The 27,899-nt window shown below is 38.0% G+C and overlaps 1 protein-coding gene across 1 annotated transcript; it reads right to left on the minus strand.

The window, feature by feature from the left end:
* Window positions 1–66: 66 nt before the first annotated feature.
* Window positions 67–27,834, minus strand: fbxl16 (F-box and leucine-rich repeat protein 16). Its single transcript, XM_048203295.1, has 6 exons — window positions 27,389–27,834; window positions 15,203–15,866; window positions 8,225–8,733; window positions 4,463–4,547; window positions 4,232–4,295; window positions 67–3,491 (listed from the first exon to the last, which is right to left on the minus strand). The coding sequence occupies exons 1-6, from the start codon at window positions 27,397–27,399 to the stop codon at window positions 3,343–3,345; spliced, it is 1,482 nt and encodes a 493-aa protein (XP_048059252.1). The 5' UTR covers window positions 27,400–27,834; the 3' UTR covers window positions 67–3,342.
* Window positions 27,835–27,899: the final 65 nt, after the last annotated feature.

The raw sequence follows: 27,899 nt of genomic DNA on the forward strand, positions 1-27,899 counted from the left end.
TAGGTGAAAAAATTCCATCCCACACACATAAACTCTGATTCCATACAAAGAGGGAAAAGGCTCGGGTTTGAAGTCAAAACAATATTATTTATACAAGATTAATACAATATCTCCGACAGTTTCATATAATTGTCCTCAAATACTATGCAATGCCTTAGTGATATAATAATAATAATAATAATAATAATCTCTTTTTATTTCATTCATCTCAAATGGTTCTGTTTGTGTTATCAATGAATGGAGACATATGGAATGAAAAGCGCTTTGATGGGATTTCCTTTAAACCTTCGCTAGTAATACTGCAATACGTCTTCTAAAAGTTATCAGGATACCTCAAATCAACCAAACACAGCAAAGTTTTGAGCTCATATGAACTACTGGTGCAGAATTCAACATCCAATCCTGGAGACAATGCCGTTTCACTAGAACTCAACTGACATCCATTTTACAACCAAAAACAAAATTAGTCATTAAGAAAAAAATAATGAACTGCAGGAGCATTAGAAATGGTAGGTCAACTCACTGTCAGCCATGCCTCTGTCAACCAGTTATTGCCCTTCACTTCCGTTCTTCTGTCAGCTGTGTCAACAGTTTGCCCGCCAAAAACACGCGCCTCAGAGGCTGCAGTTGAACCGTTGAAACCATGGCAAAAAAAGGCCAATTCATCTGACAAAAACTTCACTCCAGTTCCCACGCTACCCCCTCTTTTCTGCTTATAAATAAACCTCGTATCATCCTCGTAAAAGTAATAAATAAATAAATATGTGCATCGTGTCAATAAATTAACCCACTTCTAATGATAAGTAAAAGCAAATAAATATGTAACAACTTCAATGATTCAAAAGATAAAGTCACACAAGGTAGTGAGATTAAAAGTCTCAGGGGATCTCGCCTGGATAAGCAGCAGCCGCTACCGCTGATTAGCTGTGACCCCCCCATTAAACAGGTCACTATATACACGAAGAGAGATCGACTGTCTGAGGTGAGTGCTAATGTTTATGCAAATGCATCTTTTAGTAGATACAATCTGTTATCTTTAAAGCCTAGATGATTTAGTGTGGGAAAGGGTAGTGTTGAAAACAGTGATGTTGGAATTATCCTGGCATAGTATCCATCAGATTTGTTCTCTGCTTTATTGAGTAAGACAGCTTCATGTTTAAATCAAAGAGGTCTATAATAGCTAGGTGTCCTTTAGAAGTCTCATTCATCTCAAAGGTACGCTCTAATAAATAAAGGTTCTTTATTGACAAAATGGTGGCTTGTTGAAAAACCGTTCACTACAAGGGTTCTTTGGGGAACCCAAAAAGTTCTTCAATCGTTCTTTAGGAACCTTTGTTTTTAAGAGAGAGCTATTTAGTCTGAATCTTTTTCTTTTTTTTTAGTCCAGATTATGTAGCTCAGGCATTTACCAGCCAAATCCCTGGTTTGAGTGCGTTATAGCATGTCAATTGATCTATAAGCTCACATTCTTCTACAATTTCCTGAAGAAAAAAGTAGCAAATCGCATGCACTACTACTGTATCTGTCCACGTATGATTATAATATTCAAAAGTTTGAACTTGGGGGTTGCTTTTAATTAAATTATTCACCAATCTAAGACTCCAAAATTGTGTACCATGCCATATTTTTTGCCACTTTGCATGTGTTAAGTTTGAGACTGGGTAAAGCAGGTGGACGTTAAGGGTTTTAACATCACAGCAGACCTATCTGAGATGATCTGAGCAGCACATTAATCTCCTGAGAAGACAAATGCAAGGTTCGGTATGGGGTATGGAGCGGGTTGGAAAAGAACAAACGTTTGGTTTCTGTAATTGCGGAACTGTATCCCATGTACCCCAATTTTACAATGAGGTAGGCACCACAGATGAGCACAATTGCTATGGCGAAGAACCCCTGGCATCTCTGAAAATAAAAAGAGGTGCTACTAATCTAATCTACAAGCAGACATGTGGGTATTGCTCAATGGGAAAGCAAAACTGCTAGATGAAGAGAGACTACTGTAATAATCTTGTGTGGGATGTTTGTGATCACTTTAATTACACTGGCCTGCCTCTGCATTTGATGCAAATCACTGTAAACTGTATTAATCAGATGTATTTAAAAGCATTTGGGCTGAAAGAGTCACTGCGCCCAGACTGTAAGAAACTATAGAATTGCCATGCTGTAATGGTTTGGCCTGGTGACAAGTAAGCAATGACGTGCAGTTTCAGTCTGTGAAAGGCCGTCACGTGGCCCCGCTGCATTATGGGATCACTCAAAGATCTCATCTTCATTTAAATCAGGATTAATATGGAAACCTGCACATAAGCCACTAATATCAATTGACATCAAAATGGAATTAAAACAAACCAGGCAGATGAAAAAAGCCAAGCCTGTCTTTTTGTACAAACCACAGTCCCTTTGAACCACATTAAAATGTATGAGCAGTTCCGATCCGATCCGCTCCGCAACTCAAAATATCTGGAAATGTCTTTAAAAGAGCAATATGCTGGGGGGAAAAAAATAACCTCCTGACTTCTGATTATGCTGGTTCCTTTCAAAGGACAGTACCTCTTAATACTGTACCTTCACCGTACCTGGATTTCCATCTTATTCAAAGTGTCCAAAACCTCAAACTCATACCATAATTGTTTCACAGTAATCCTTATCATCAAAAATAATACTTAAAAAAATAATATTTAAAAAAAAAAAAAAAAGACAAAAAGAGAACCGCATGACAAAAAGCAAGTAGCATTGTGAAAATCTACATAGCTGTTCATCTCTAAAGTTCTCAATCTTTTCCCTTTGATAAGACACAAACATAGAGCGGCAGCACCACTGAGGGGAGCGAGAAACCCAGGTGCTGCTGGACAAAAGCCAAGAAACCCTGTTGCGGTGGCTCTTTAACCTCGTTCTTTCCCTTAAACGTCTCGGTTCCTCTCTATCTTTCCCTGGATGTGAGATACAGCTCAAACAGGCAGCACACACCTTTGTCACTTCAAGATAAACAGTTTTGGATGAGACATGGAAGCTAGTCTCACAGTTCAGAGGAGGAACATGTTTCATGTATGTGTGGGGCCTGATTCCTATGTGTCATGTTATTTAATGAAAGATCTAGCCACTGCGCTTTGTACATTTTCCCTCTCGCTCGCCACTCCAGGCCCATTCCGACCTTTTTTCTCAGATTTCCCTTTTTATCTTCCATGTCAATGATCCCTTTTCACCCCTCCAGAAAATAAACTTCCTTTCAGTTTCTCTCGTTGATTCTCCCTGTGGGTCCAGGATGAAGTTGGGTTTATCATCAGTCTGTAGGAGGAGGTTTTGGTGATGTGGTGGGTGCTGGTGCCCATGAATCTCTTTGCTCTACTCGATGACCATGCAGCGCGGCAGATGCTGGGAGTAGTATTTGAAGAGTTCGGCTGTGGCACCCGGGCAGTTGGTCAGTTCCAGCTCCTCTAGCTCCTGCAGTTGGATCAGGCCTGATAGGCCAGTGGTGGTCAGCAGAGGGCACCCTGAGACAGAGTAAATGAGAGCCGGTTGAATGCAAACGCTAACGGCTCACTTCCTGTTTTATAATACTGTGTGACAACACTACTCTTTGCATCACAGACGATTCCCAACCAGAAATATTGTGATTTTGCTTTGTTAAACCAATATAAAGGAATTAAGTAAAATAATAATAATAATAAAAATAATGCTGACTAAAGATTAAAATCATTAAATGCATTATTTACATTTTTTTAATGGCACGTTAAGTGTACATTGTGTGTACTCATTCCATCAAATGCCAAAATAAATGCAGTTTAAATAACCCTTTTGATAGGAAGTGTGTTTTCATCCATAAGAATTTAATGTTTTTAGTTTAAAAACAAATATTCTCATGGTAAATAAATTACATTGATTAATATTAGTTAAAAGAAACTTGCTGAAACAGGCAGATATTTCTGATCTGCAAATGTACAATGTTCTTTAAGATTAGACTCGTATATCACACCGTGATTATGTGTTCATCAACTAAAAGTAAAGTTTATCTTATCTTTTTTTTATTATTATTACAAAGCAATATATTTTTACTCGGACAGCATTATCTGGTTTTGAGGGATTAACCGAGCTTTTTCCATAACATGATTAAGCTCAGGTATTCATAGAAACAATCTCCTTCAAAACATAGTGTCATTTCATTATAGTGCTTCATCAGGACTTTATCAGTGCATCCTGCAGAATCAGCTTACTACTTAAAGAGTGGTTTTACCTGCTAGAGAGAGAAGACGAAGACTCCTCATGCCATATAGATGCTGTAACCCAAAGTCTTGCACCTAAAAGCACACAAGGGGAGTTCACATGAAGTTTCAAGCAGTTTTAGTGATGTGTTGTGATTGTGATTGATTAAAAAAAAGTTAATGGACAACTTACCACCCATAACTTTATTATCATAGTAAGATTATCCCATTTAGGTGACTGAGATAGCTTTACAGACACTTACTTGACAACACCAGCGCAGGTAGAGACTTCTCAGTGTTGACATGGTAGATAAGTAACCCAGGCCTGTATCTGTGATCCGCACACATCTGAATATAGCCATATGAAGGAGAGTTATTTTACGTTCAGACTTTACCATCTTTAGGCATACGATAACTGGTCCAGAAATCATTTTTTGAGAAATTATGATCAGATTAGTTATTCAGTGTAGACAGATAGACAGTTTCACTTACAAAAAAATACCATGATGTTACCAGGGGAATTTCATACTTGAACATAATTTATTTATGGAGTATCATATAAATAACATGGTATATGAATATGGCAATTATTCAATACCATAATATGTATCAAAATATCATGCTATTAAATATTAAGATAATCACTTAATTATAGCACTTCACTGAAATTGTTACAGAGCAAGGATTTTAAATTCTGAAATATTTGAAATTGTTTTGTCATTGGTGTAGCTTATTCTTCTATTTATTTTATGCAAAAAAACAAAACAAGAAAAAACGCAATAACGCAAAAACCGAGATGAACTAGAAAGCTAAATCGACCCCACCCATACAGCACAACTGCTGTATGTGATTTTTGGATGTGTACAACAATTCAATTTAACAAGATATTTATATTGAGTAGCTTACATTTTACACAGAATATTGGTAGTAAATTATTGTAGTAGTCTGTTTTTGCTCCAATGGAAATAGACAACGCAGCAACGTTGTGCGTTTCCGAGCAAAACACCATAGCATAGCGTTATTTTGTTCCCGAATTGATCAGTGTTTGTGAACTAATCAGTTCAGTGAATGACTCAATGATTCACAAATGATTTTATTCCTAAATTAATCTGCATATTTGAAGGCCACTGTAAAAACAGTGAAAAGCCCCAAAGCTATAAATGTAATTGAATATAATAGCAAATATATATACAAAAATTCTGAAAATGTAACAAAATATTTACTCAAAATCAGGGGTGGCCTATCTATCTACCACTACCTATGAATCATAGCCCTTTAACCATAATTGAGACCAGTGTTGGGGTAACACGTTACAATTAACACGAGTTACTAGTAAAGTAACTAGTAAAGTAACATATTAGTTTTAAATTTACAACATATCTGATTTACTTTTTCAAATAATTAACACCAAACAAGTTACTTTGTTTTCCCCACGTATTGACTGACAGTCACCATGTTGAGAGAATTTGAGTGCAAAGTCGTTGTGCGCGCTGTGTAAACATGATCAGTGTAACATTTACTCATCTCACTTTAACAAAAACAGAGTCAGTATTCCTCAAAATGAATAAAAACAGTGAAATGCAATATCAGAATATTGCACAAACCTGTAATAATTAAATATATTAAATTAAACAATACACTTTATGTATTTAATCTCACTTTATTAACCAATGTCTTTGCTGCTGACTTTGCTTCGATGATCCATTTCAACCATACTAATAAGCAAAAATGACTTTTGTGTTTTATTTAAAAAAAAATTATTGCTGAAGTAAGAGTACTCTTAAATCCAGAATGGCAGCACAGCTGAAAGGTTTGTTTGAGCGGCGCCCTCTACTGTACAGGTGTGAATTAGCATTTCCTTCAGCCTGAAGCTTATTCATTTCACTTTTGATGTGAAAGGGCCTTTAATTTTGCCAAAAATTGAACCTTTTCATTGTTATTAATAAACTAACAAGCAAATACAGCCAAAAGTAACATAACACATTACTTTCCATAAACAGTAACGGAATTAGTCACTTTTTTAGGGAGTAACACAATACTGCAAAGCATTACTTTTAAAAGTAACTTTCCCCAACACTAATCGTGACCAGTCACAACACAATCACAATCAGGAGCAAAAACAAAAACAGCATTTAATCTTCGTCACTCTCTTAGGCCCTTAGCGAGCACTTTGGAGAGTGAAATGACCAGGCATTGAGAGCAAAGAAATAAAACCTAGAGAACAGAGATTAGATAAGGGATTTAATAGGAATTATATATGAATACAAATACAATTTGGCTTTCCGATGATGGAGTGCTGCAAAAGCTCTTAACAAGTTTATCCTTTTCTAGCAATCTCATAACGTCATGTTTAAATGAAAGCAAGTGTGGACAGTCTTTCTTGCAGTATGGTAGACCGCAGGTATGATATTATCAGCTGCAGGCGCGAGATATAAATATAGAAAAATGAAATGATGGAAAAACTGAAATGATACTTTTAAAAATTAAACTGAAACCATCAGTTGGTGGCGGAAAATCGTTGTCTTAACGAGTGTGTCATTGAAAAGTTAAGTCCAACGATTCGTTCAAAACGCCTCATTCATTCAGGGAAAAAGCAAGCAAGGTGTGTTCAACTTGAAGTGGCGCTGCACAGACCGATCGGTGTATGACATCAAAGTACTGCGAGAGCGATTAGAGAGTACTTGTGGTACTTTGATGTCATACACTGGTCGGTCTGTGCAGTACTACTTGAAGTCAAACACACCTGTAGGCTTCATCTGAAATCGCATACTTCCCTACTACATAGTAGATGAAAAGCAGTATGTGACAAAAGTCAGAATTCACAATACTCATAAAAGACACTACTGCACTAATGCAATTTGATGCATTATGATTGCAAGCAGTATTGTAATGTGCAACTGTATGTCCCGGTGTGTTTGTTTGTTGTGCTTTGTGGAGTTTTAACATATTTTATAGACTCGATATTGTTTCTTATTAAAATGTGGTGAATTTGAATAAGGAAAAAAAAACAGCACCCCCAACCTAAAATATCTTCCCACGCCCTGCATACGTAGGACACTTTACTATCCCACAAGGCTGCGGGAGAGGATTTGTGAATGGCAGTGAATCAACGCAACTTACGCTGATAGGTCAGGTTATAATGACAACATGGTGAATATAGTATGCCCAGATTATATTTATACTACACCCATTCATGCTATATAGAACATACTTTTGTAGCGGTCACAAACTACTTATTCAAAATAAGCACCTATTCAAAAGAGTATGTAATTTCGGACGCAGCTACTGTTTTTATGAGTGAGTCATTGAGTTAGAGTTGAGTTGATTTGCTCTATGATTCGAATTCACTGTTGCTCGGAGACATGCAATGGCTCTAACTTGTTTAGAACTATTTTTGTTGGCAAAAATGAACAAAAACGGACAAGGTTTAAAAAATAGTCTCAAATGTAAGTCACCTAATATTAACTTCTTGTTTATTGAACTGTTGTTCACATTTGCAATTGATATTAGGGAAGACAGCACTCTTGCTTGTGTGGTATTGCCTAAATATTAAAAACAAGAACTCATGCAGGGACATTTTTGACACATATCTTAAATTTTGGGGGCATTTTTTTATATTAATTTTGATGTGTGCACAGCACAATGGCTCTTTTTCGAGTGGAAATGGAACCTCCTTCTGTTAAGAGGCGCTTTTAACATGAAATGGGTGAAACATAGCAAAGGCCACTACTGCTCAAAATTCTATCAAAATTATTTGAAAAATAATCAAAATATATATTTATTAGATATTTAAACAATTATTTATTATTATTTATTTTAATACAATTCTATTTATTATTTTTACTTATATATTTATTGATTGTTTGATTGGAAAAAAATTATATACACTTTCAAAAACTCATACAACAGCTAATGAATCAGTCAGTCTACTTCTGAACACAAAATTTACTCCCAGTGAGGCTCTGTAAGAGGAAATATCAGCAAGATTTACTTTCCGCTCTATGCTGCAAATTCAGCACACTCACCGGTCCAGAACCAGCTCCTCCAATTTGTGTAGGTCACATGCGATGTACTCCAGGGCCATGTCAGTGATGCGGGGGCACCAGGACAGATCCAGACTCCGGAGCTTCCTCAGATTCTCTGCAACCAATTCCACGCCATCGTCTGTGATCTTCGAGCAACCCGACAGGCTGAGGGAGGTGAGGTTGGGCAGGCTGTGCACCATGTTGACTACACCATGGTTGGTGATCTCCCAGCAGGAGTTCAGACGCAGCGTGTGGGTGGTGTAGCCTTGCTTGGCGGTGAAGTAGGCCATTGCCGTGTCGGTCACATGATAGGCCTGCAGGCTGAGCTCCGATAGGTTGGGAAGGAGCTGAGAAATGGCGGCGATGGCGTCGTCTGCCACGTTGATGCAGTCGCTGACGCTTAGAGAGGTAAGCCGCGCATTCAGGCTGGACCACAGGCCGGCTTCTGTAAAATCATTGCAGCCGGAGAGCTCAAGATGCATCAGCCCTTGCATCTGTTCCAGCATCACCTGAAGAGCCCAGGATGGAAGAGCAACGTTATTTTAAGCATACATACAGCTGCAAATGTGCTCTTAGTTCGGTGAGAGCTGCCCAAAGCTTAATGAATATTCACAGTATTATCCTGGAGCAGGGGTTTTAAACCATTCCTGGAGCCTCCTCAGCAATGCACATTCTGGATATCACCTTTACTGGACAGACCCAGCTCAGGTCAGAGTAGATTACTCTACCAAACAGATGATGAGTTAATTCAACTGTGTTAAATATGGGGAACATCTAAAATGTGCAGTGCTTGGCTGGCTGCAGAAACCATTTGAAAGCCCAGAATATTCCCCTAACGTGGTTCCCATTTAGTTATTTCTTTGAAAACCAATTGTCAGAATGTTGCAGGGAAGTTTTGTGTGATAACCCAATACGAGCTGATGTTCTCTAATGTTTATTTTTAGGTTTTATTTGTATAACCATGGCATGAACTAACGTTCCCAAAAGAGAGGTTTTTTGTTTGAAAACCTAATCATTAAGACTGTTATTGCCGTCATACTTAAAGGGTTAGTTCACCCAAAAATGAAAATAATGTCATTTATTACTCACACTCATGGCGTTCCACACCCGTAAGACCTTCGCTCATCTTCAGAACACAAATTAAGATATTTTTGTCGAAATCCGATGGCTCAGTGAGGCCAGCAATGAAATTTCCACTCTCGAAATCCATTAATGTACTAAAAACATATTTTAATCAGTTCATGTGAGTACAGGGGTTCAATATTATTATTATAAAGCGACGAGAATATTTTTGGTGCACAAAAAAACAAAAACAAATAACGACTTATTTAGTGATGGCCGACTTCAAAACACTGCTTCATGAAGCTTCGGAGCGTTATAAATCAGCATGTCGAATCAGCGGTTCGGATCGCGTGTCAAACCGCCAAACCGCTGATTCGACACATTGATTCATTATGCTCCGAAGCTTCCTGAAGCAGTGTTTTGAACTCGGCCATCACTAAATAAGTCGTTATTTTGTTTTTGTTTGGCGCACCAAAAATATTCTCGTCGCTTTATAATATTAATATTGAACCACTGTACTCACATGAACTGATTAAAATATGTTTTTAGTACCTTTATGGATCTTGAGAGAGGAATTTGCTCCCTATGCAGGCCTCATGGAGCCATCGGATTTCAACAAAAATATCTCAATTTGCGTTTGAAGATTAACAAAGGTCTTACGGGTGTGGAACGGCATGAGGGTGAGTAATTAATGACAGAATTTTAATTTTTGGGTGATCTAACCCTTTAAATCTAGATATAAGGACAAGAGTCAAAAAGAGTGTACAATTATTAAATGTAATATAAATATATAAAATGAAACTTAATCGCTGAAAACACAGGACCATGACATAGTGGAAAACATAGCTTAGGCCTACTACATAAATCATAAATCCATGGACTTGTTTCATCTTTATTTTACTGTGCGCCTCTAATACCTTGCCATAGCCTGGTAATACCAGACTCTGCTACTTCACTTTGCTTCGTAGACAGAGTCTGGAATGGCATAATAGAGAAGTGTTTTCTCTCTCGCTAGGGGGCGCTTGTCTGAAGTTTAAAATCATTGGTTACCCGTAAGCCAATCAGATACGTTTAGTTATGACGTACGTTATGCGCCTGTACAGCCGCATCGAAGCACAGACATCATGCATCGAACTCAAATCTGTTTAAAGATTTAAAGACTTAAAATGTTTATCAAACACTCTTCTTGTTCTGGTTTCAGTTTGAAAAAGAGTTGAATGTTCTCCATAACAGAGCGAATTGCATCCCGTGTCTCGTTTCCCATTTCCGCGGTCGTTTCGGTTTTCGATTTCTCTAACCTACAATGTAAAACTCGGCGCTTAGCATCTACGTCACGGCTCTCAGCCCGCCCTCTGTTCGTTGATTGGCCCGGCTGTTTCCAGACCGGTGGCAAACAGAAAGCTCTGACGCTGTATCAGACTGAGTACAGAACAGTGCCCAAGGAAGTCGACCGGAAGTTGAAGTCGGCCGCGTGCCGCCATCTTGTAGCAGAACTTCACTTGCGTTAGCATCCCATTGACTCCCATTCATTTTGGCGTCACTTTGACAGCAAATAACTTTACATCTGAGGCGTTTAAAGACTCAATTTGTCCATTATTTATTTCTAAAGATACACGACAATGTATAAAGGGCTCCATTACCTTCTATGTTACATTATGGCCCCGTAGAAACATTTTTTGTAAAAATAGGCTAACGATTGCGTCATAACCACTCGACTCTCTGTTGCACAGTAGAGAAATTACCGTACAGACAGGAGGAGAAGCTCGCAGGCAATAGTATGCATTAACTTAATATGGCGTACTGGCGTTACATTTTAAAATACTATACAAAATAATTAATCAGAATAATTACTCCTGCTCACTCACGCCAAAGAACTCCCCGCTCAAGCTCGCCGTCTCTGCAAGATTAACGATGGCAGTTTAAACGCACAGCTACTAGAAGATTTACATCTGTCAGACAGACGTCATCAAGCTTAGTTTGAGTCTGCGCGTCAGAAACGGAAGTGCTAAAAATCGCTAAAAATGGGCTTCACTTGTCTCAATTGAGTTCCAGTGGGGTCGCTGTGTCCATTTCTTTTACTGTCTATGGTACAGAAGCGAAATGAAATTGAGCGGAAGTAGGAAGTCTGACGTAGTCAGGCTAACCTTGCCATGCTTTTCTCATATTCTCCACAGTAAGCCGCGAACTTGCATAATTTAGAAATTAACGGTCAGTTTTCCTACTCACAAATTCACACTTGTTTATATATGTCTTTTTTAACAATTACTTATGAGAGTAAACATATGTTTGTGATTTCAGCGAGATTTCAAATGTCTAATGAACAGAACAGCAAACGATTCATCGCGATTCTTTCTTTAAAAAGAATCAACAAAAATTCAGAATCGATTCTGAGTTTAAATTTTAAATCACAGCTGCGCATTACAGACAAAAGACATTCACTTGTGGCAGCTGCAAACCAAAAAGCGTATCCAAACTTTCAGTCGCGGCCTGGCGGGTTTGATTGCGCAGGATTTGCGCCACAACAATGTCGTGGAATACCAGTGGACGGTTTCTTTCCTAAACTACTTAGTGTAGTCTTAAAAGTTATTCAGCAATTTTTTTCTCTTAAAAACTGGTCCTAACTTTTAAAGTCTGTTACATAAAAAGTTAGATCTGTCTAATTTGAATTGGAAAAGTAAGACTGATTACCTCTTATTTAACTGCTAGTTGGATAAACTAGCATTTAGTCTTAACATAACGTTTATGCAACGCCACAGGGCTTTCCCTTGATGTTGCAGACGCTTGCAGTGTGCGGTCTCTACGCCTTTTTAGAAACTTTACAACGACAACAAAGTTCAAGATTTGGAATCATTGATCAGAACAGAAAGGATGGAAATAACCTGTGATGCATGGCATTACCCACTATTACTGCACAATATCACTGGTGAGTGGCAGCACATGTATTGCTTAAGTTACTGTTTGTTTAGCCAAACACTTATGTCACAAAACAGATTATTTTTCAAGTGACCTGATTTTGGCCACATTTTTTGCTGCTTTTTAAATGAATGAGGAGGGACAGAATTAGGGGTCAAAATTATTTCCAGTGGTAATCAACAATCATAAATGCTGTCAATAGAGCTTAATATGTTTTGAATCTCATTCCTTTAATGTCACAGTCTTTAATTTTTAAAACAAAACAAAATGAAAATAATAACATTAATTATACAGATACAGTTTGGAACCATTTGTCTGAAAGAAGTATTATTTTCTTTCTTCTAATACTAATTCTTGACCTGACTGATGTACATTGGGAAATCTGACTGTATTCCAAATTAGAAAGAGTCATAGAACTATTTATAATGCTATTAAATGCTGTTTGTGTATTAACCGTAAAGAAATTGTCCAAAATATATATTTAGTGTATGGCTCAAATAATGTACACCTGAATATTTGACCTAATTGTTGTGATCAACAACAAGCGTTTGCATTCTAGAGGACTGCAACTTTGAGACTTCACTGACCTATTTACCAAGCCACAGTGTGCACACTTTCTGTTTAATCACTTAAAAGTATAGTTCCTCCAAAAATGAAAATTCTGTCATTACTCACTCTCATATCGTTTCAAACCTGTAAGACTTTCGTTCATCTTCGGAATATGTTTTTGATGAAATCTGAGAACTTTCTGTCCCTCCATAGACAGCTAAGTTACGCGACTACCACTTCGACGCTTCAAAAAGTTCTTAAAGAGATCATAAAACTAATCCATATGAATTGAGCAGTTTAGTACAAATTTTCTAAAGAGACATGATCACTTTATATGATGAAAAGATTGAATTTAGTCATATATCCACATATAAACATTCATTAACTCACTCAGCAGTTGTGTTAAGCCGGGTGCACACTATGCAATTTATATTAGTCCTTAACGATTGTTGCTTGTCAGACTGTACGAACATGATCCTCATGTCACACTGTGGGATCTCAGCTGTCCTATATGTCAGACTGTACAACAGTCAAGACGTGTTAAAAATGGACGCATGCTTGAAAACTTGTCCGGAGTTTTGCATCATCATCCCACACACATTCGGTGACAGTGAGCTGCATTACACACGGGACTGAAATGGTGGCTAAGAAAGAAATCTCTAGCGTTAATTTTGATAACAGCTTATCTTGAAAAAAGAAGACAATTTGACGTTGTCGTAGGAGAAGTCACACTGCAGGACTGTGCGCCAAATCTTCTGACACTGCCAGAATTTAAGTAAAATTTGATTGCAACGGTCATTAATCGGCTGTCGGTGAACAAGTCAAACTAGTGATCAAAGACTACAGATTTTTGCATAGGATTATAGGAATCTTTTAGGATTCTCAAAATTTGTCTCAGACGACCAAATCATGGCCAAAATCGCACAGTGTGCACCTGCCTTTAAACAGAAGTTCAAGCATGACACGTGCGAGAACCACTGAGGTTCATTCTCACGTGTTACGTTTGAGCTTCCGAAAAAGTTCTCGCACGTCAAGCAAGTTCTTTTGAGCTTCTGTTTATGTTCAATGATCAATGTTTATTTGTAAATAAAAGCCTAAATACAATCTGTTCATCATATAAAGAAATCGACTCTCTGCAGAAAAATTGGACTGGTAGTCCAAAGTGGTAGTCGCATAGCTGTCTATGGAGAGACAGAAAGCTCTCAGATTTCATCAAAAAGATCTTCATTTTTGTTTCCGAAGATGAACGAAAGTCTTATGGGTTTGGAACGACATGAGGATGAGTCATTAATGACAAATTTTTGGGTGAACTAACCCTTTAAAGTTTTCAGTGACATTTATAATGAAGGGATTGAGACAAAATGCAAGTGAAAGAGCTAAATTCAGCAAGAAAACAACTCTTGAAGGCAGTATTCTGCTCTTTTATTAAGTACTTGGTTATGATCCAAGCCTTGTGCTGTGATATCTGCCCTGCCCTATATAATTCACAAACAAGCCCGAGGTGCACAGTCCTCTCTCAGACAGAAGAAGCTCCAGCTTCTATCATTGCACATGCTGGTTTGCATATCTGAGGGGAAAAAAGCTTGGATGCCGTCACGAACAATTTGAGAGTTCACCATGGCAACAAAAGCCTAGTCCTAGAATAGCAACAGCATAGAGACAAGTGTGATGAGTGTGATCATTGCTGCATGTTCTTGCAAAACACAATTATTTCTAACCATGTATGTTAGGTGCTTCTGACCACATTACCATCCAGCTAATTATTTAGTCATAATTAATAGGGGTGGGTGGTAAATGATGGCAATCTTAAATTATAAAAAAAGAGTAATTCTTAGGAGTAATCTCGGTTCAACTAAAATGTTTGAAACATCAATTTTTCATAATCAATCATTTAGAATTAAATGCTTTACAAATTAAATTTATATTTTTATTTGTTGCAAAGCAAAATGTAAGGTTATTCATAAGTTCTGTTAACAAATTATTTTAAATAATGCAATGGAATCAAAATGGACTATTCTTGTTTTTATGGAATATTGCAGCATTTATTATAAATGATTTATCTGTGCACATCATTTAAAAAAAATAATAATAATGTGCATTCGTAATATTTAATCAGAATAACTTCCTCTCCATCTTTCAGCGACATATCTTCTCTGATGATGTGTATACTGGCGTGAAGGCGGGACAACCTGTCACTCACATGACATCACAGCAATAGCAAACCACAACCATCCAATCAATTCCTGATGGACAAGAACAAGTCCTGCTCTACATATTATTTTGGCTACAATGATCTTGGTACCAAAATCAGTGCTTTTGACAACACTACTAACCGTTGATAGATATTTACCATTGCACAGTATATATACACTTTTTTTTTTTTTTTTTTTTTTTTTTGCATGAAAACGATATTTGCATTTCTTCATAGGTCAAATAATTCATGGACATAATTACCTCAAGTCCTGCATCTGTGATAGTCGACCTCTTAAGACTGACAGACTTGACTCCTTTCTTTGACAGGGGATAGTTGTCGATGAACTCACAAATGTCCAAATCAGAGACCCCCACCAGACAGAAGGACTGGAAGCCTCTAAGAGCAAAAGCCTGCAGGCTAACAAACTCCTTCTCCCCATTGGGCAGGATAGTGTAGAGTTCCTTGGCATGTAGAATGGGCATCACACCTTCCCAGAACTTGGGCTGGTAGAGCACTTTCCGCCATGTCTTGCACACCTGGGCTAGAATGCACTTTTCTGCTGTGGTGAAGTACCATAAGAGCCGGTTCAGCACCTTTTCGTCCAGCACCAGTTGTCTCTCCAACAGGGATTTGGGAAATTGCCGGAGGGGAGGTTTGATGGCAGTCACAGGGCTTGTGTCCAAGTCGGGGCCCAGCAGTGAGGCGGCTGTGGGCAGGGGCTCCAGGTGATAGGGCAGGCTCGGGGGAGGCAAAATGGTGGGCACAGAGGACGACTGGCACAGGCGATTCTTGGCAGCTGGTGTGCCTTTAGTGATGCTGGCCGAACCGAGGCCGTTGGGCTGGGGGGGCAGCTTGACCATGCCGTTCCGTGTCACGCAGGGAGACTTGAGGTCACTGGGAGTGGACATATTCAGCATTGGAAGCCTGTGAATAGACCAGAGTTGAATCATTGCTCTTGGATGCAGTAATATCTTGAGAGTGTTATTTAAAAATACATTTTAATTGAAAAAAAAAAAGAAGATTATTTTTCACACTACGCATAAATGTGATCACGGCTCTTTAATAAGTGTTAATTTATTATGGCAGGGCTTAACAATACCAGTGACAATGACAATAACAATGACAGATTTCTACTTGCCCTGCCAGCATTTTCACATTTTCACTGGCCCACAAATATGATAAATATTTTTAGCAACATATTTTTATTTTATATAAATATATATATATATATATATATATATATATATATATATATATATATATATATATATATATATATATATATATATATACAGTATACAGTATCTCACACAAGTGAGTACACCCCTCACATTTTTGTAAATATTTTATTATATCTTTTCATATGACAACACTAAAGAAATGACACTTTGTTACAATGTAAAGTAGTGAGTGTACAGCTTGTATAACATTTGCTGTCCCCTCAAAATAACTCAACACGCAGCCATTAATGTTTAAACCACTGACCACAAAAGTGAGTACACCCCTAAGTGAAAATGTCCAAATTGGGCCCAAAGTGTCAATATTTTGTGTGGCCATCATTATTTTCCAGCACTGCCTTAACCCTCTTGGGCATGGAGTTCACCAGAGCTTCACAGGTTTCCACTGGAGTCCTCTTCCACTCCTCCATGACGACATCACGGAGCTGGTGGATGTTAGAGACCTTGCGCTGTGATGCCCCACAGATGCTCAATAGGGTTTAGGTCTAAAGACATGCGTGGCCAGTCCATCACCTTTACCCTCAGCTTATTTAGCAAGGCAGTGGTCGTCTTGGAGGTGTGTTTGGGGTCGTTATCATGTTGAATTACTGCCCTGCGGCCCAGTCTCCGAAGGGAGGGGATCATGCTCTGCTCATTCATGGTTCCCTCAATGAACGGTAGCTCCCCAGTGCCGGCAGCACTCAAGCAGCCCCAGACCAAGACACTCCCACCACCATGCTTGCCTGTAGGTAAAACACACTTGTCTTTGTACTCCTCACCTGGTTGCCGCCACACACGCTTGACCCCATCTGAACCAAATAAGTTTATTTTGGTCTCCTCAGACCACAGGACATGGTTCCAGTAATCCATGTCCTTAGTCTGCTTGTCTTCAGCAAACTGTTTGCGGGCTTTCTTGTGCATCATCTTTAGAAGAGGCTTCCTTCTGGGACGACAGCCATGCAGACCAATTTGATGCAGTGTGTGGCGTATGGTCTAAGCACTGACAGGCTGACCCCCCACCCCTTCAACCTCTGCAGCAATGCTGGCAGCACTAATACTTCTATTTCCCAAACACAACCTCTGGATATGACGCTGAGTACGTGCACTCAACTTCTTTGGTCGACCATGGCGAGGCCTGTTCTGAGTGGAACTTGTCCTGTTAAACCGTGGTCTTGGCCACCGTGCTGCAGCTCAGTTTCAGGGTCTTGGCAATCTTCTTATAGTCTACGCCATCTTTATGTAGAGCAACAATTATTTTTTTCAGATCCTCAGAGAGTTTTTGCCATGAGGTGCCATGTTGAACTTCCAGTGACCAGTATGAGAGAGTGAGAGCGATAACACCAAATTTAACACACCTGCTCCCGATTCACACCTGAGACCTTGTAACACTAACGAGTCACATGACACCGGGGAGAGAAAATGGCTAATTGGGCCCAATTTGGACATTTTCACTTAGGGGTGTACTCACTTTTGTGGCCAGCAGTTTAGACATTAATGGTTGTGTGTTGAGTTATTTTGAGGGGACAGCAAATGTTATACAAGCTGTACACTCACTACTTTACATTGTAGCAAAGTGTCATTTCTTCAGTGTTGTCACATGAAAAGATATAATAAAATATTTACAAAAATGTGAGGGGTGTACTCACTTCTGTGAGATACTGTGTATATATATATATTTATATACAGTATATATATATTTATTTTTTCCTCAACAAATCCTCATCTATTGTGGTAAAAAGCCCACATGGGGCTAAAAGTCCCATTTGAAAAGACAAAGGCAAAAACACTGTTCATTTCAGTTCCCCAGGGGACATTTGCCCCCAAACTTTGGGTAAAAGCCCCTTTATCTGCCTTTATCATTTTTAATCAAAACAAACTTTTTTTACGATTTCTTTTCACACAGTTTGTGGGTGGTTTTTTTTGGTTTGTTTTTTTGTTTTTTTTAGACCTACTGTACCCTAATATTTTTAACAGTAGACTTGGATTCAGAGGCTTGGTTAACACTGACCAAATTAGTTTTGTGTTTCAAATCTGATCTTTAAGACCAACCGTCTACACTGTCATTTAGCAAGTAATCTGATCTGTTTGTTCAACATCTGATATATCTACATCGATTGCCATAGTAAGTATGGAAATAAAATAATGCCATATGTTTTTGAAACATGTTTTTGAAACAAACATTTTGAAATGTTGAAATTTGAACCACTGAATTTGTGGACACGAAATAAAATGGACTGAAAATTGCCTGCTGAATATTATATGTTGGTTTTTTAAACAAAATGAATATATTGGAAGTGAAATCTGAAAGATGAATATGGATTATTGCATTTTTAACAATGAAAACGTGTGTGAAATGTTTTGAATTGAAATATTCACAGCTTAAATATACAACCATGTTGAATTTCAGACCATAAAAATGCAAGCCCTAAAAATACAATGCATTAAAATACAAGCACGGTTAATGCAATGCATTTTTTTTTTCAAGTAGTGCAATTCAAGATGCCTTTTGTTTCAAAAACACATGGCTTTATTTTACTTCCACAAGTAAGCACGATGACACGAGTTGTTTTTTTTTTTTTCTTCAGACACTGATAGTAAATTTCAGTATGGAAAGAATTTGACATTTTATACATGCCATGATGGTGATCTCAGGAGGTGCATGACACAACATAAGTGTCAGGTGCTTTACTGTATTTTAACCATCAATGCAGGTGTTCACTCACTTCCTCGCTGACTCATTTATTATTCACTGTATGCATTAAGTGTGAGTGAAAATCAGCAAATTATGTTGCAGAATAGAGACATTTCAGCACAGATATGACATTAAATATGTCCCAAATGACAAAAAGAATAAACAGTCAGTGAAATATCAGTTTAGCAAGTGATAAAATAACTATACAGAATATTAGAAGTGTTCGGAGAAATGCCTTGTGGGAAGTGACTGAAGAATATACTCTGAACCAGAGCTGCCTTTTCAACACCCTGGTCCACCTTAAAACCCTCCATGCAGGTGTGCGTGCTCTGTGAACTAATGGTTCAAGTGTAAAATGTCAATGAGCGTTGCTTGCTTTCAGACATTTTTCTCAATAAGCCCCTGTCGTGACTATCTCCGCAGCTGGAACACTTACACGATCCAGCATATAGTGATTTTGAATGCAGAATGATTAAAAGTCAATGATTTGGATTTACATGAAGAAAAGCAAAACATGTTGATTTTGCATGAGAGTGTTTTGAATGAATGACCACTAGACCTTCACAAGAGAAACACAATCTAGGTAAAAACTATGCAAATGCACAACTCATTTCACAGCTTTTGAAAACTAGTGAGGGGAAAAACATCTAATTTGTTTCCCTGGGAAAACAAACGCTAAAGAGCAGACCACAAACCCCATTTCCACCCACACTCAAGAGGTGGAGCTTTCTAAGATTACACCTGATCAACAGAGAAGTAGTGCAAGAATCTGAAAAGATTTGATTAGAAATGGATCAAAATTAATTGATTAAAATCACGATTCCCAAATTGGAGTACTTGGATGGATAATTCAAATCATTTCTATTTCGTTAAACCTAGAAATCTTTATATATTTGTTTTAATTATTTAAAAAATAATACATTAAATATGATATAATAATATTATAGAGTAATAGATTAGAATCTTTTGACTAATATTTGTAGTTTGTACACACAGCCATTGCTCCAGTCTTCAGTGTCACATGATCTTTCAGAAGTCATTCTAATATGATGATTTGATTCTTTATAAATCTTTAATTATTATCAAAGGTGAGAACAGTTGTGCTGCTTAATATTCTTGTGGAAACTGAAACATCTTTTCAGGATTGTTTAAGAAATAAAAATGTCAAAGGGGGCCTGTTTACAACCAGTCACTTCATGCATTTTCTCTGATAGTTACCTGATCGTAAAAAGAACAGGTCTAAATGCCCTCTGAAACGCTTTTGAGACAGATATAAATCCATTTGCTCAAACCACTTCAAGAGGTGGTATGAGAAGCAAGTCTAAATGCATCTGGTTGTTGAAACTACATATGTAAATTTTACTCCTCCCAAAAATGCTAAAAAATAAACATGTTTTTGTAGGCTATATAACATGTTATAGCCAAATGTGACAGTGCTACGGCAACAAGAGCAAAAGAGCAACAGAGTATCTCTTCAAGCCGACGCGCAAACTGACGCAAATTAAACTAAAAAAGTAAGTTGCAGATGCTCAAAACACAATCATCTTTTTTAAAAGTAATGAGATTAAGGCTATGTTCACACTGTCGGTCCAAATCCGATTATTCGTGTATCCGATTGGAATCTGATCTAAAATTACTGACGTCCACACTGTGTATCAAAACTGTACAGATTCGATTTGTGTGTCCATGCCGCTCTTTCGTTTTCCAGAATATCTGCATTGGTTTCTATGGCAAGGACGTTGCATTGATAGGCAGGCATATGCCAAAAACAACAACAACACCTACAACATGGATGGGTTTGCAATACAGATGTTGACTTATTTACAACATGACAATGTGCAACCGCCACGCTGGACTCCTGCGTCTTCCGTAGGAGGCTGATATGAGCGGCTTTATTCTATGCTGTCATCTCCACCGGTTTTAAAACACGTTTCCATTATATTGTCATTTTCTGCTTGTCTGGTACTTTGCAACAACACAACTGTTTCCGATAGCGACGTCTGATGTTTACATTTTACATAAACCACGTGAAATCCGATCAGAGCAGTCGGACTGAAACGGATTTACAGAAATGCGATTTGAATAGGATTTCAAACCACATATGAATGTAGCTTCAAACGGATTTGTAAAAATTGCATTTCATGCGATTTTTTTTTTGCTAAATCTGATCGTATTTCAATCAGTTATGCGCACAAATAAGATTTGGACTGACAGTATATATGAACGTAGCCTAAATGATCAGTGCTGTTGTTGCGATCTCTTTTATTGTGGTGTTTGATTTTGAAATTAGCTGATGGTCAATAAAACACAGCTCATATTTGAGCTCCAATAAATCTGCATACAGCACGGGAATTGAAGATTGGATTTATATCTGTTCTGCAAAGACACATTTATGTGGCCAAGTGTAAATGGAATCATTTTGATAAATCAGATAACTATCCGATCAGTAAAAACGCATGAAGTGACCAGGTGTAAACAGGCCCATAAACCGCATTTATTTAAAATAGAAATCTTTTGTAATGTACATGTCTTTACTGTCACTTTTGATCAATTTAATGCAACAAAAGTATTTATAATAATTAAAAAAAAAAAAAATCTTACTGACCCAAACATTTGAACCAATGCGTGTGTGAAAAACATAAATTTCACATTTAATCTTGTGTTGTCGTTGTAGTTATTGTGCTAAATCGTCCAGTTCCTGTTTGAGGAAAGAATACGTTACTAGCAGAAACGTTACTAGCAGATTAAACTCAAAACACATGTGTTTTGAGTTTAATCTGCTAGTAACGTTTCTCTATGATTTTCTCCAGAACTGTCAAAACCTGTGAAGACAAACAAGCTCAGGTGTCTCATTAAAAAGAGAGGTGAAATGAGACGAGTCTGATTTTCAAACATATTCGATTCATTTCAATTTTAAAGTGAAACATTATGTTAATGGCCATTTTACTAAGATTAATAATAATGCTAAGTGTTTGGTATTGATGAAGAGGTATTTGAGCTTTAATGATGGGACTGTGGGGGTATATAAAACAAAAAAAAAAAGATTGGAAAACACTGTATTAAAACACACAAATTAATTGATGTCAAATGGCAGTGTGCAAAAAGGAAAAACTGGCATGAAGACAAAAAAAATATTTATGTGATGTATAAGGAGGAAGCAAAATGGAAAAGTGCAGCAGGTGGAAAGGGAGTGAAGGAAACCGAGAGAGAGAGAGAGAGAGAGAGAGAGAGAGAGAGACCTGTTAGTGCAACTTCAGCACCAAGGAGAGCAACTGAACTGCCTGATGAAGCACATCAGAATGCCTTTAGCAACACTTCTGCACTGCAGAGGAGCGCTTTGGCCCACCAAGATGTTGTGTGGCCACTTGTGTGGGCAATGCAGCTGAGAGTTCCTAATAAAAACTGAAGCCCCATTCAATAAGTTGGCACAAAAAGGACTAGTCGTCCCCTGCACTGGGGCAAATCAAACAACGCAACGTCAAACCATGTGCAGCAAATGTTTGAGTGGCGAGGGACAAGTTTTTTTTTGTTGTTTTTTTGGTTTTTTTTAAAGGAAGCTAGTTGACATATTCTGAACGGGGCTTGATGGGAACTCTCTGTACTGAGATATGTGCCAAGTAAGAAGTGGTGGCAGCTGGCCAAGGCCCCATCCATATGCTTTCTTTACCCTTCATTTCAGCACAAAATGTATAATTTTAAAGAAAAACGGAGTAATGTGTGTTAAGGGTTGGGGTGGGCATCTATATTTAAAAGTATATTTTTACCTCACAATACCATAGAGATATTCTCACGTCAAGAATCAATATTTAGACTTTCCACATTAAGAAAAGTGATTCACTCGCAGAGGAAGTATTGTGCCATTAGATCAGTGTTAAAATAACCAGTATATGTTGCTCAGCAGTTCTCTGACACAGTGACCCCTCTGTGCAAAGGTCTAACTATAACCTCTGGGTGTGTGTGTGTGAGTTCTCATGTTTCAGTCAATAGGTTTTTATATACCAAAACAGTTTTACATAAAGGATGTTAACACCATATATACAGTACTGTGCAAAAGTCTTAGGCCACCACCAGCTTTGTTGTTTTAGCAATGTTTTAATGATCAATCCATACTGATTTTTTTTGGTCTTTATTATAATACAAACAGAAAATACAGGAAATATGTACACAAAATGTAAATCAGAACAAAATGGCTTCTTTAAGCAAAAATCTGTATTTAGTGTGACCTCCTGGACTTCTTCCAGTTTCTCAAAGAAGAAAATCTGGCCAGGTTCCTGCTGTTGCTATATAGAAGTCATTTTTTGCTATATAGAATAAGTTTTTTTTTTCTGTATTTTCTGGTTATATTCTAATAAAGAGATGGAGAAATAATTATATATGGTCATTTACTATAGGCCATTGCTGAGACAACATCAAATGGTGGCCTAAGAGTTTTGCACAGTACTCTATATGTATCTGCTTGTCAGTTAAATACTGAAGAACAAATTCAACTGATTATTTAAAATTCAGACAGTAAAGCTATGTGGTTCTTCTCCTTACATCCAGCACTAGAACAAATCAGTTCAGCTGTCGCCCCCATGAAGAATTTGAAAAGGGGAAGTAGCCAGGGAAAACCTCCAGAAACAGTTAAGCAGCAGAGTATTTGAAAGCAAGACATGGAAAGGGCATGGCTGCCATCCAGATGGGTTCAAGGGAGTTCATCTGGATATACAGAAGGGAAAAAAGCACCTCTTAAATAATTAGGGGGGGTGTTTTAAAAGCACACGGCTATAAATTGTGACTGCATGCTGAGCGCCTTTCTACTTTTCCAAATAAAAATGCCACACGTACAGAAGTTCTTTTCTGAATCAAGCCGAGAGGATTAGAATAGCTAGAATTAGCTTATCAAAGATAAATTGGCTACTTCATTACAAACAGATCAACTAAATAGCTGATTAAACTGTTGGTTTAGCTTGTTCTCATGCTTTTACCTCTAGATATTTCATATGATTTCATCCTGGCCTTGGCCTAACTGTTCTTAAATAATTTTGCAAAACATCTTTAATGACGTCAGAATAAAGACTCATATTGGGTCAATCCCAAATTCTGAGAAACTTCTAAGTACTTCCTTCTTTTCTAAGGATGATTACTTTATTGAAAATAGCACAAATTTCTGGAGATTGAGTACACATGCCAATACCTTTAACTATATTGTCCTATTTTCATAAGCTATTATGCTTGTCAGTAACAGGGTAACTCAAGTCATTTTAAGTCAGAAGTATGTAGTTTCATAATATGGACAAAAACTGCTGAAACATTCTTCAAAAAAATGTTTTTTGTGTGTGTTTTGCAGATAAAAAAGTCATGCAAATAACATGAGGGTGAGGGTTTTTTGGGATGAACTATTTGAACTATTTAAAGCTACTACTTTTAGAGAGTAAGTGGACTTTACATAATATGGTTATACAGAGAAGTCCTGTCCAGAAACTCAGGGAGATGTTTGGCCTGAAAGTTTTTCGTTCACAAACATGCCATTATAGAACATGTCATTTTGCAAATGCTTTGGAATACAAGAAAACTGGTCTGTATCACTCAAGGACAAAACACTACACACTTTCCAGAGCATTTATCCAACTGTTGGCAGACCGTCTACATGGAGTAAATCCGTTCTCCCCTCTGCCACTTTGCAAGTCTTTTTATTTCGCCTACAGGCCCGGCCTCCTTACCCATGTTATTTGGATTTACTGACGAAACACACAAGCCCTACGACAACAAACAAGCATAGAATGGAGACCCTGGCACTTCTGCCACGGACAGATGTGCGGTGCTTGGCACACAATGAGGGTGGGGGATGGGACCAGAGAGGGAACGGGGGAGATGGGATAGTGGAAGCTTCTTGGAGTGGACAGGATTGGCAGTGGTCTCTTTGAGAGGGATTTGCATGTTCAAAGAAACCACACAATCTAGTCGTGTTCTCAGCGAGAGGTGGCTTAAGAGCACTTCTGAGACTTCCTCGGTGGAATTTCAAATGAAGTTTCGGAAGTTAGATGAAGTTGAACCAAGTCTTTGGAAGTTTGTAAGTGGGACAACGGTATGAAATCTGTACTCTGAGGAATAGTTTCACTCTACCATTACAGACTTCACAAATTATATTAATGTAAAAAGAAAATCTGCACCTGTACCTATTTTGCTCCTGGAAGAGTTGCTGCTAGCTACTATAATTTCAAATTTGGATCATGTGTCCTACTGCAGTCGTACAAGATAAATAAGGAATGATGTACAGTCTCTAAAAAAGGGAAGGAACCAAAACAGCATCTTAATTAGGTTTACAACTTCTGAAGTGTTCCATGTGGGAAGCCAAAACTTTAATTTAGTTAAAACTTTGTTTAAAAAAAAAAAGACTAAAGTAATAGCCACCTGATAAAGGCCCATTCACACCAAGAATGATAACTAAATTAGTGTCCACTAAAACAGACTATAACGTTCCATTTATTATAAGCACAAGCTGCCGTTATGTCATCTGCCACTTTAAATAATCGAGCTCTGTAAACATGTTTGGATTCTTCTTTGCTCTGTCAATGTTTTATCGTTCTTCAGCTGGGAAACAAGTCAATCTGAAAGTGTTTTCAACTATATTGTTCCTCTGTGGTCTTCACTATTCTCACAGAATTAGAATGATTATTAAGATTGTGTAGTTGTAATCCTCGGTGTGAACAGCGCTTAAAACTGACCTGGAGAGAAGGGGATGCTCGGTTTGAAAGTGAAGACAAGTAATCTACACGATCTCATTGAGAATAGTGTACACTACGCTGTATGGGTTGAGTGGGCCTCCACACACATGCTCACTTTCTTCAGCCATGATATTAGTTACTGCTGCCCACATGGAAAGAACCTATATGTGGATATATGCACATATATGAAACCTATATGCAGTGTATATGCACATATATGCTGCATACATGCACATATAATATAGGAAAACGGCCAATTTTATATATGTCACATATATTAAAAACCTATATCAAAACCTATATTGAAACATATATGTTTATATAGGTTTTTTCCATGTGGGTGTAGCTGATCTTATTACTCACAAACCAATAAAGAGAGATGTGTCACTGTTAATGTTTCACCCAGATCTTCATTTTAACATTTCAATGCCTCATGGGCAGCTCTTCATGGCATGGTTTTGCTTCAGACGACCAGAGTTTGAGTCCCGGCTTGTGGTACTTTCTGTCCAGTATACTCTGTAGTATTCTGCTTCATAATGTCAAATGTTGTCGGTCACAATACTATGTACGGCGGTAATGGTAAGAGTAGCAAGATCGTATGCTTTTCTAAACATAGCCTAACTCTCGTTAACTCACTGATGTTTTTAAATGAAAATAGTAGTCCTAATCACTAAGGGTCTTCCAAGCTTCTAAACAGCTTAGCATAATCAATCCCTGACTAGACTTGTTAAGAAATCCTGTAGGCCTAACTATTATTGAGCTTGTAAAGTGAGAGGTGTGTCTTCATTTGAAGCCATGTGCATGTGCTTTCAGTGAAGCTTTTGCTAAGAGAAATGCTTACCCGAAAATAAGCATTCTGTCATCATTTATTAGTCACCATTTTGTTGCTCTAAACCTTCAATTCATCTTTAATGTATACAAAAGAGGCTTAACATTTTCTGTGTCACATCATAATGAAACCAGACAGTTCTGAAATGACATAAGGGTGAGTAAATGATGACAGAATTTTAATTTGGGGTGAGCTACCCCTTTAAATTCCTGTCGTCTTATAACACTGCACAGAGAGCAACCTTGGCGCCAAGTGTGGAATCATGCAGTTGTCTAAATATTATCAAACGCCGTAGGGCCTTGTATCGTTGTGTAAACGTTTATCGAACAAAACATTTGCCTGTTACGTCATGACAACCTCGCGAAACGCGGAGGATAACGTGTGCATCCCGACCTCGGGAAAAAGACGGACAGGTGACGTCATGTACATGAGGAATATTCAGCATCCCATAAGCGAGACAAAAGGCTGTCTCAAAACCTAGTGAGCTGCCTCCCTGGGTATCACATATCTATTTGCTCATTTCCAAAGACAATCATTTTAGTTGAGAAGTTTGAATTAAGTGTATGTTCTTTCTTTCGCAAATAGTAGGCTATTTTCTTGTTTTAAGCATCAACCTAACAAAATGAAGTGAGGTTTAAGTAACCCAGGCTATTTGTCAATGTAAACTCCGAACAAAACTCGTATTAGCTACATTTATCTTGTTTTAAGTGCGATAATACTCATCAAGGCAATATTTATTGCAGTGTATGGTCGCGTGCAACATTTTTGGGCAGCATGCGCCTGTGATGTCCAAAAATGCAGCCTAGGTAGACAGCACACTAGGTTTTGAGACGCATCCAAAGACATGCACGTTCACCCGAGCGGTAATAATGTTGTATTCTCGTTTCCTTGTCCATTATTACCAGTATCCTGGTTTTCCTTGAATCCTTTGCGTCAAAGCTTGATCAAAACATGCACCACATTAAAGAATAATCGAATGTATTACCAGTCGATTCTCTTACCTTTCTTTCATATGCAGCTCACACGACCATTAATCCATCATAAATCAGAGATCGCTGCCTGGCTCGATCGCGTTTCCCACAACGTTGCAGGACGCATGAGGGAAAATAAATAAATATACCAGTAGCAGCAGCAGCAGCAGCAGCCCTGCCCGTTATTTCCTTGCGGAGGTGATGATAATTTGAGATGTAAACCTCTCTCGGTACCAAACCCGGAAAACACCACTTCATATGTGTATGGAAAGAAATATTAAACAAGTGAATTAATGCCCTAGCCTAAAATAACAACCCGTTCATTCTGTTTCTCCACACAAAGCTTGCCTCCCACTCGCTGTCTCTTTCTCTCTCACATGCACACGCACACAAAACAGACCAATCCCATTTAAAGAGATAGCAGCAAAAATATCAATAATGCATCGCTTTGGGCTGGTGAGCATTGAATGTTTTGTGAGCGTTGGTTGTAACTCTTCCGTAAGAGAAAGATGAAGGCGTTGTTTTATTATGTAACCACATA

The sequence above is a fragment of the Megalobrama amblycephala genome, linkage group LG1 (genome assembly GCF_018812025.1).
Source record: "Megalobrama amblycephala isolate DHTTF-2021 linkage group LG1, ASM1881202v1, whole genome shotgun sequence".
Classification (NCBI taxonomy): domain Eukaryota; kingdom Metazoa; phylum Chordata; class Actinopteri; order Cypriniformes; family Xenocyprididae; genus Megalobrama; species Megalobrama amblycephala.

Bases quoted from the DNA above. Each gene is read 5' to 3' on its own strand.
- fbxl16 (XM_048203295.1), bottom strand. The intron at 8,734-15,202 runs GTAATTATGTCC...TGGGCTCTTCAG, and splicing joins TCACAGATGCAGGACTTGAG to GTGATGCTGGAACAGATGCA. The intron at 4,296-4,462 runs GTAAGTGTCTGT...GTGTGCTTTTAG, and splicing joins ACCTGCGCTGGTGTTGTCAA to GTGCAAGACTTTGGGTTACA.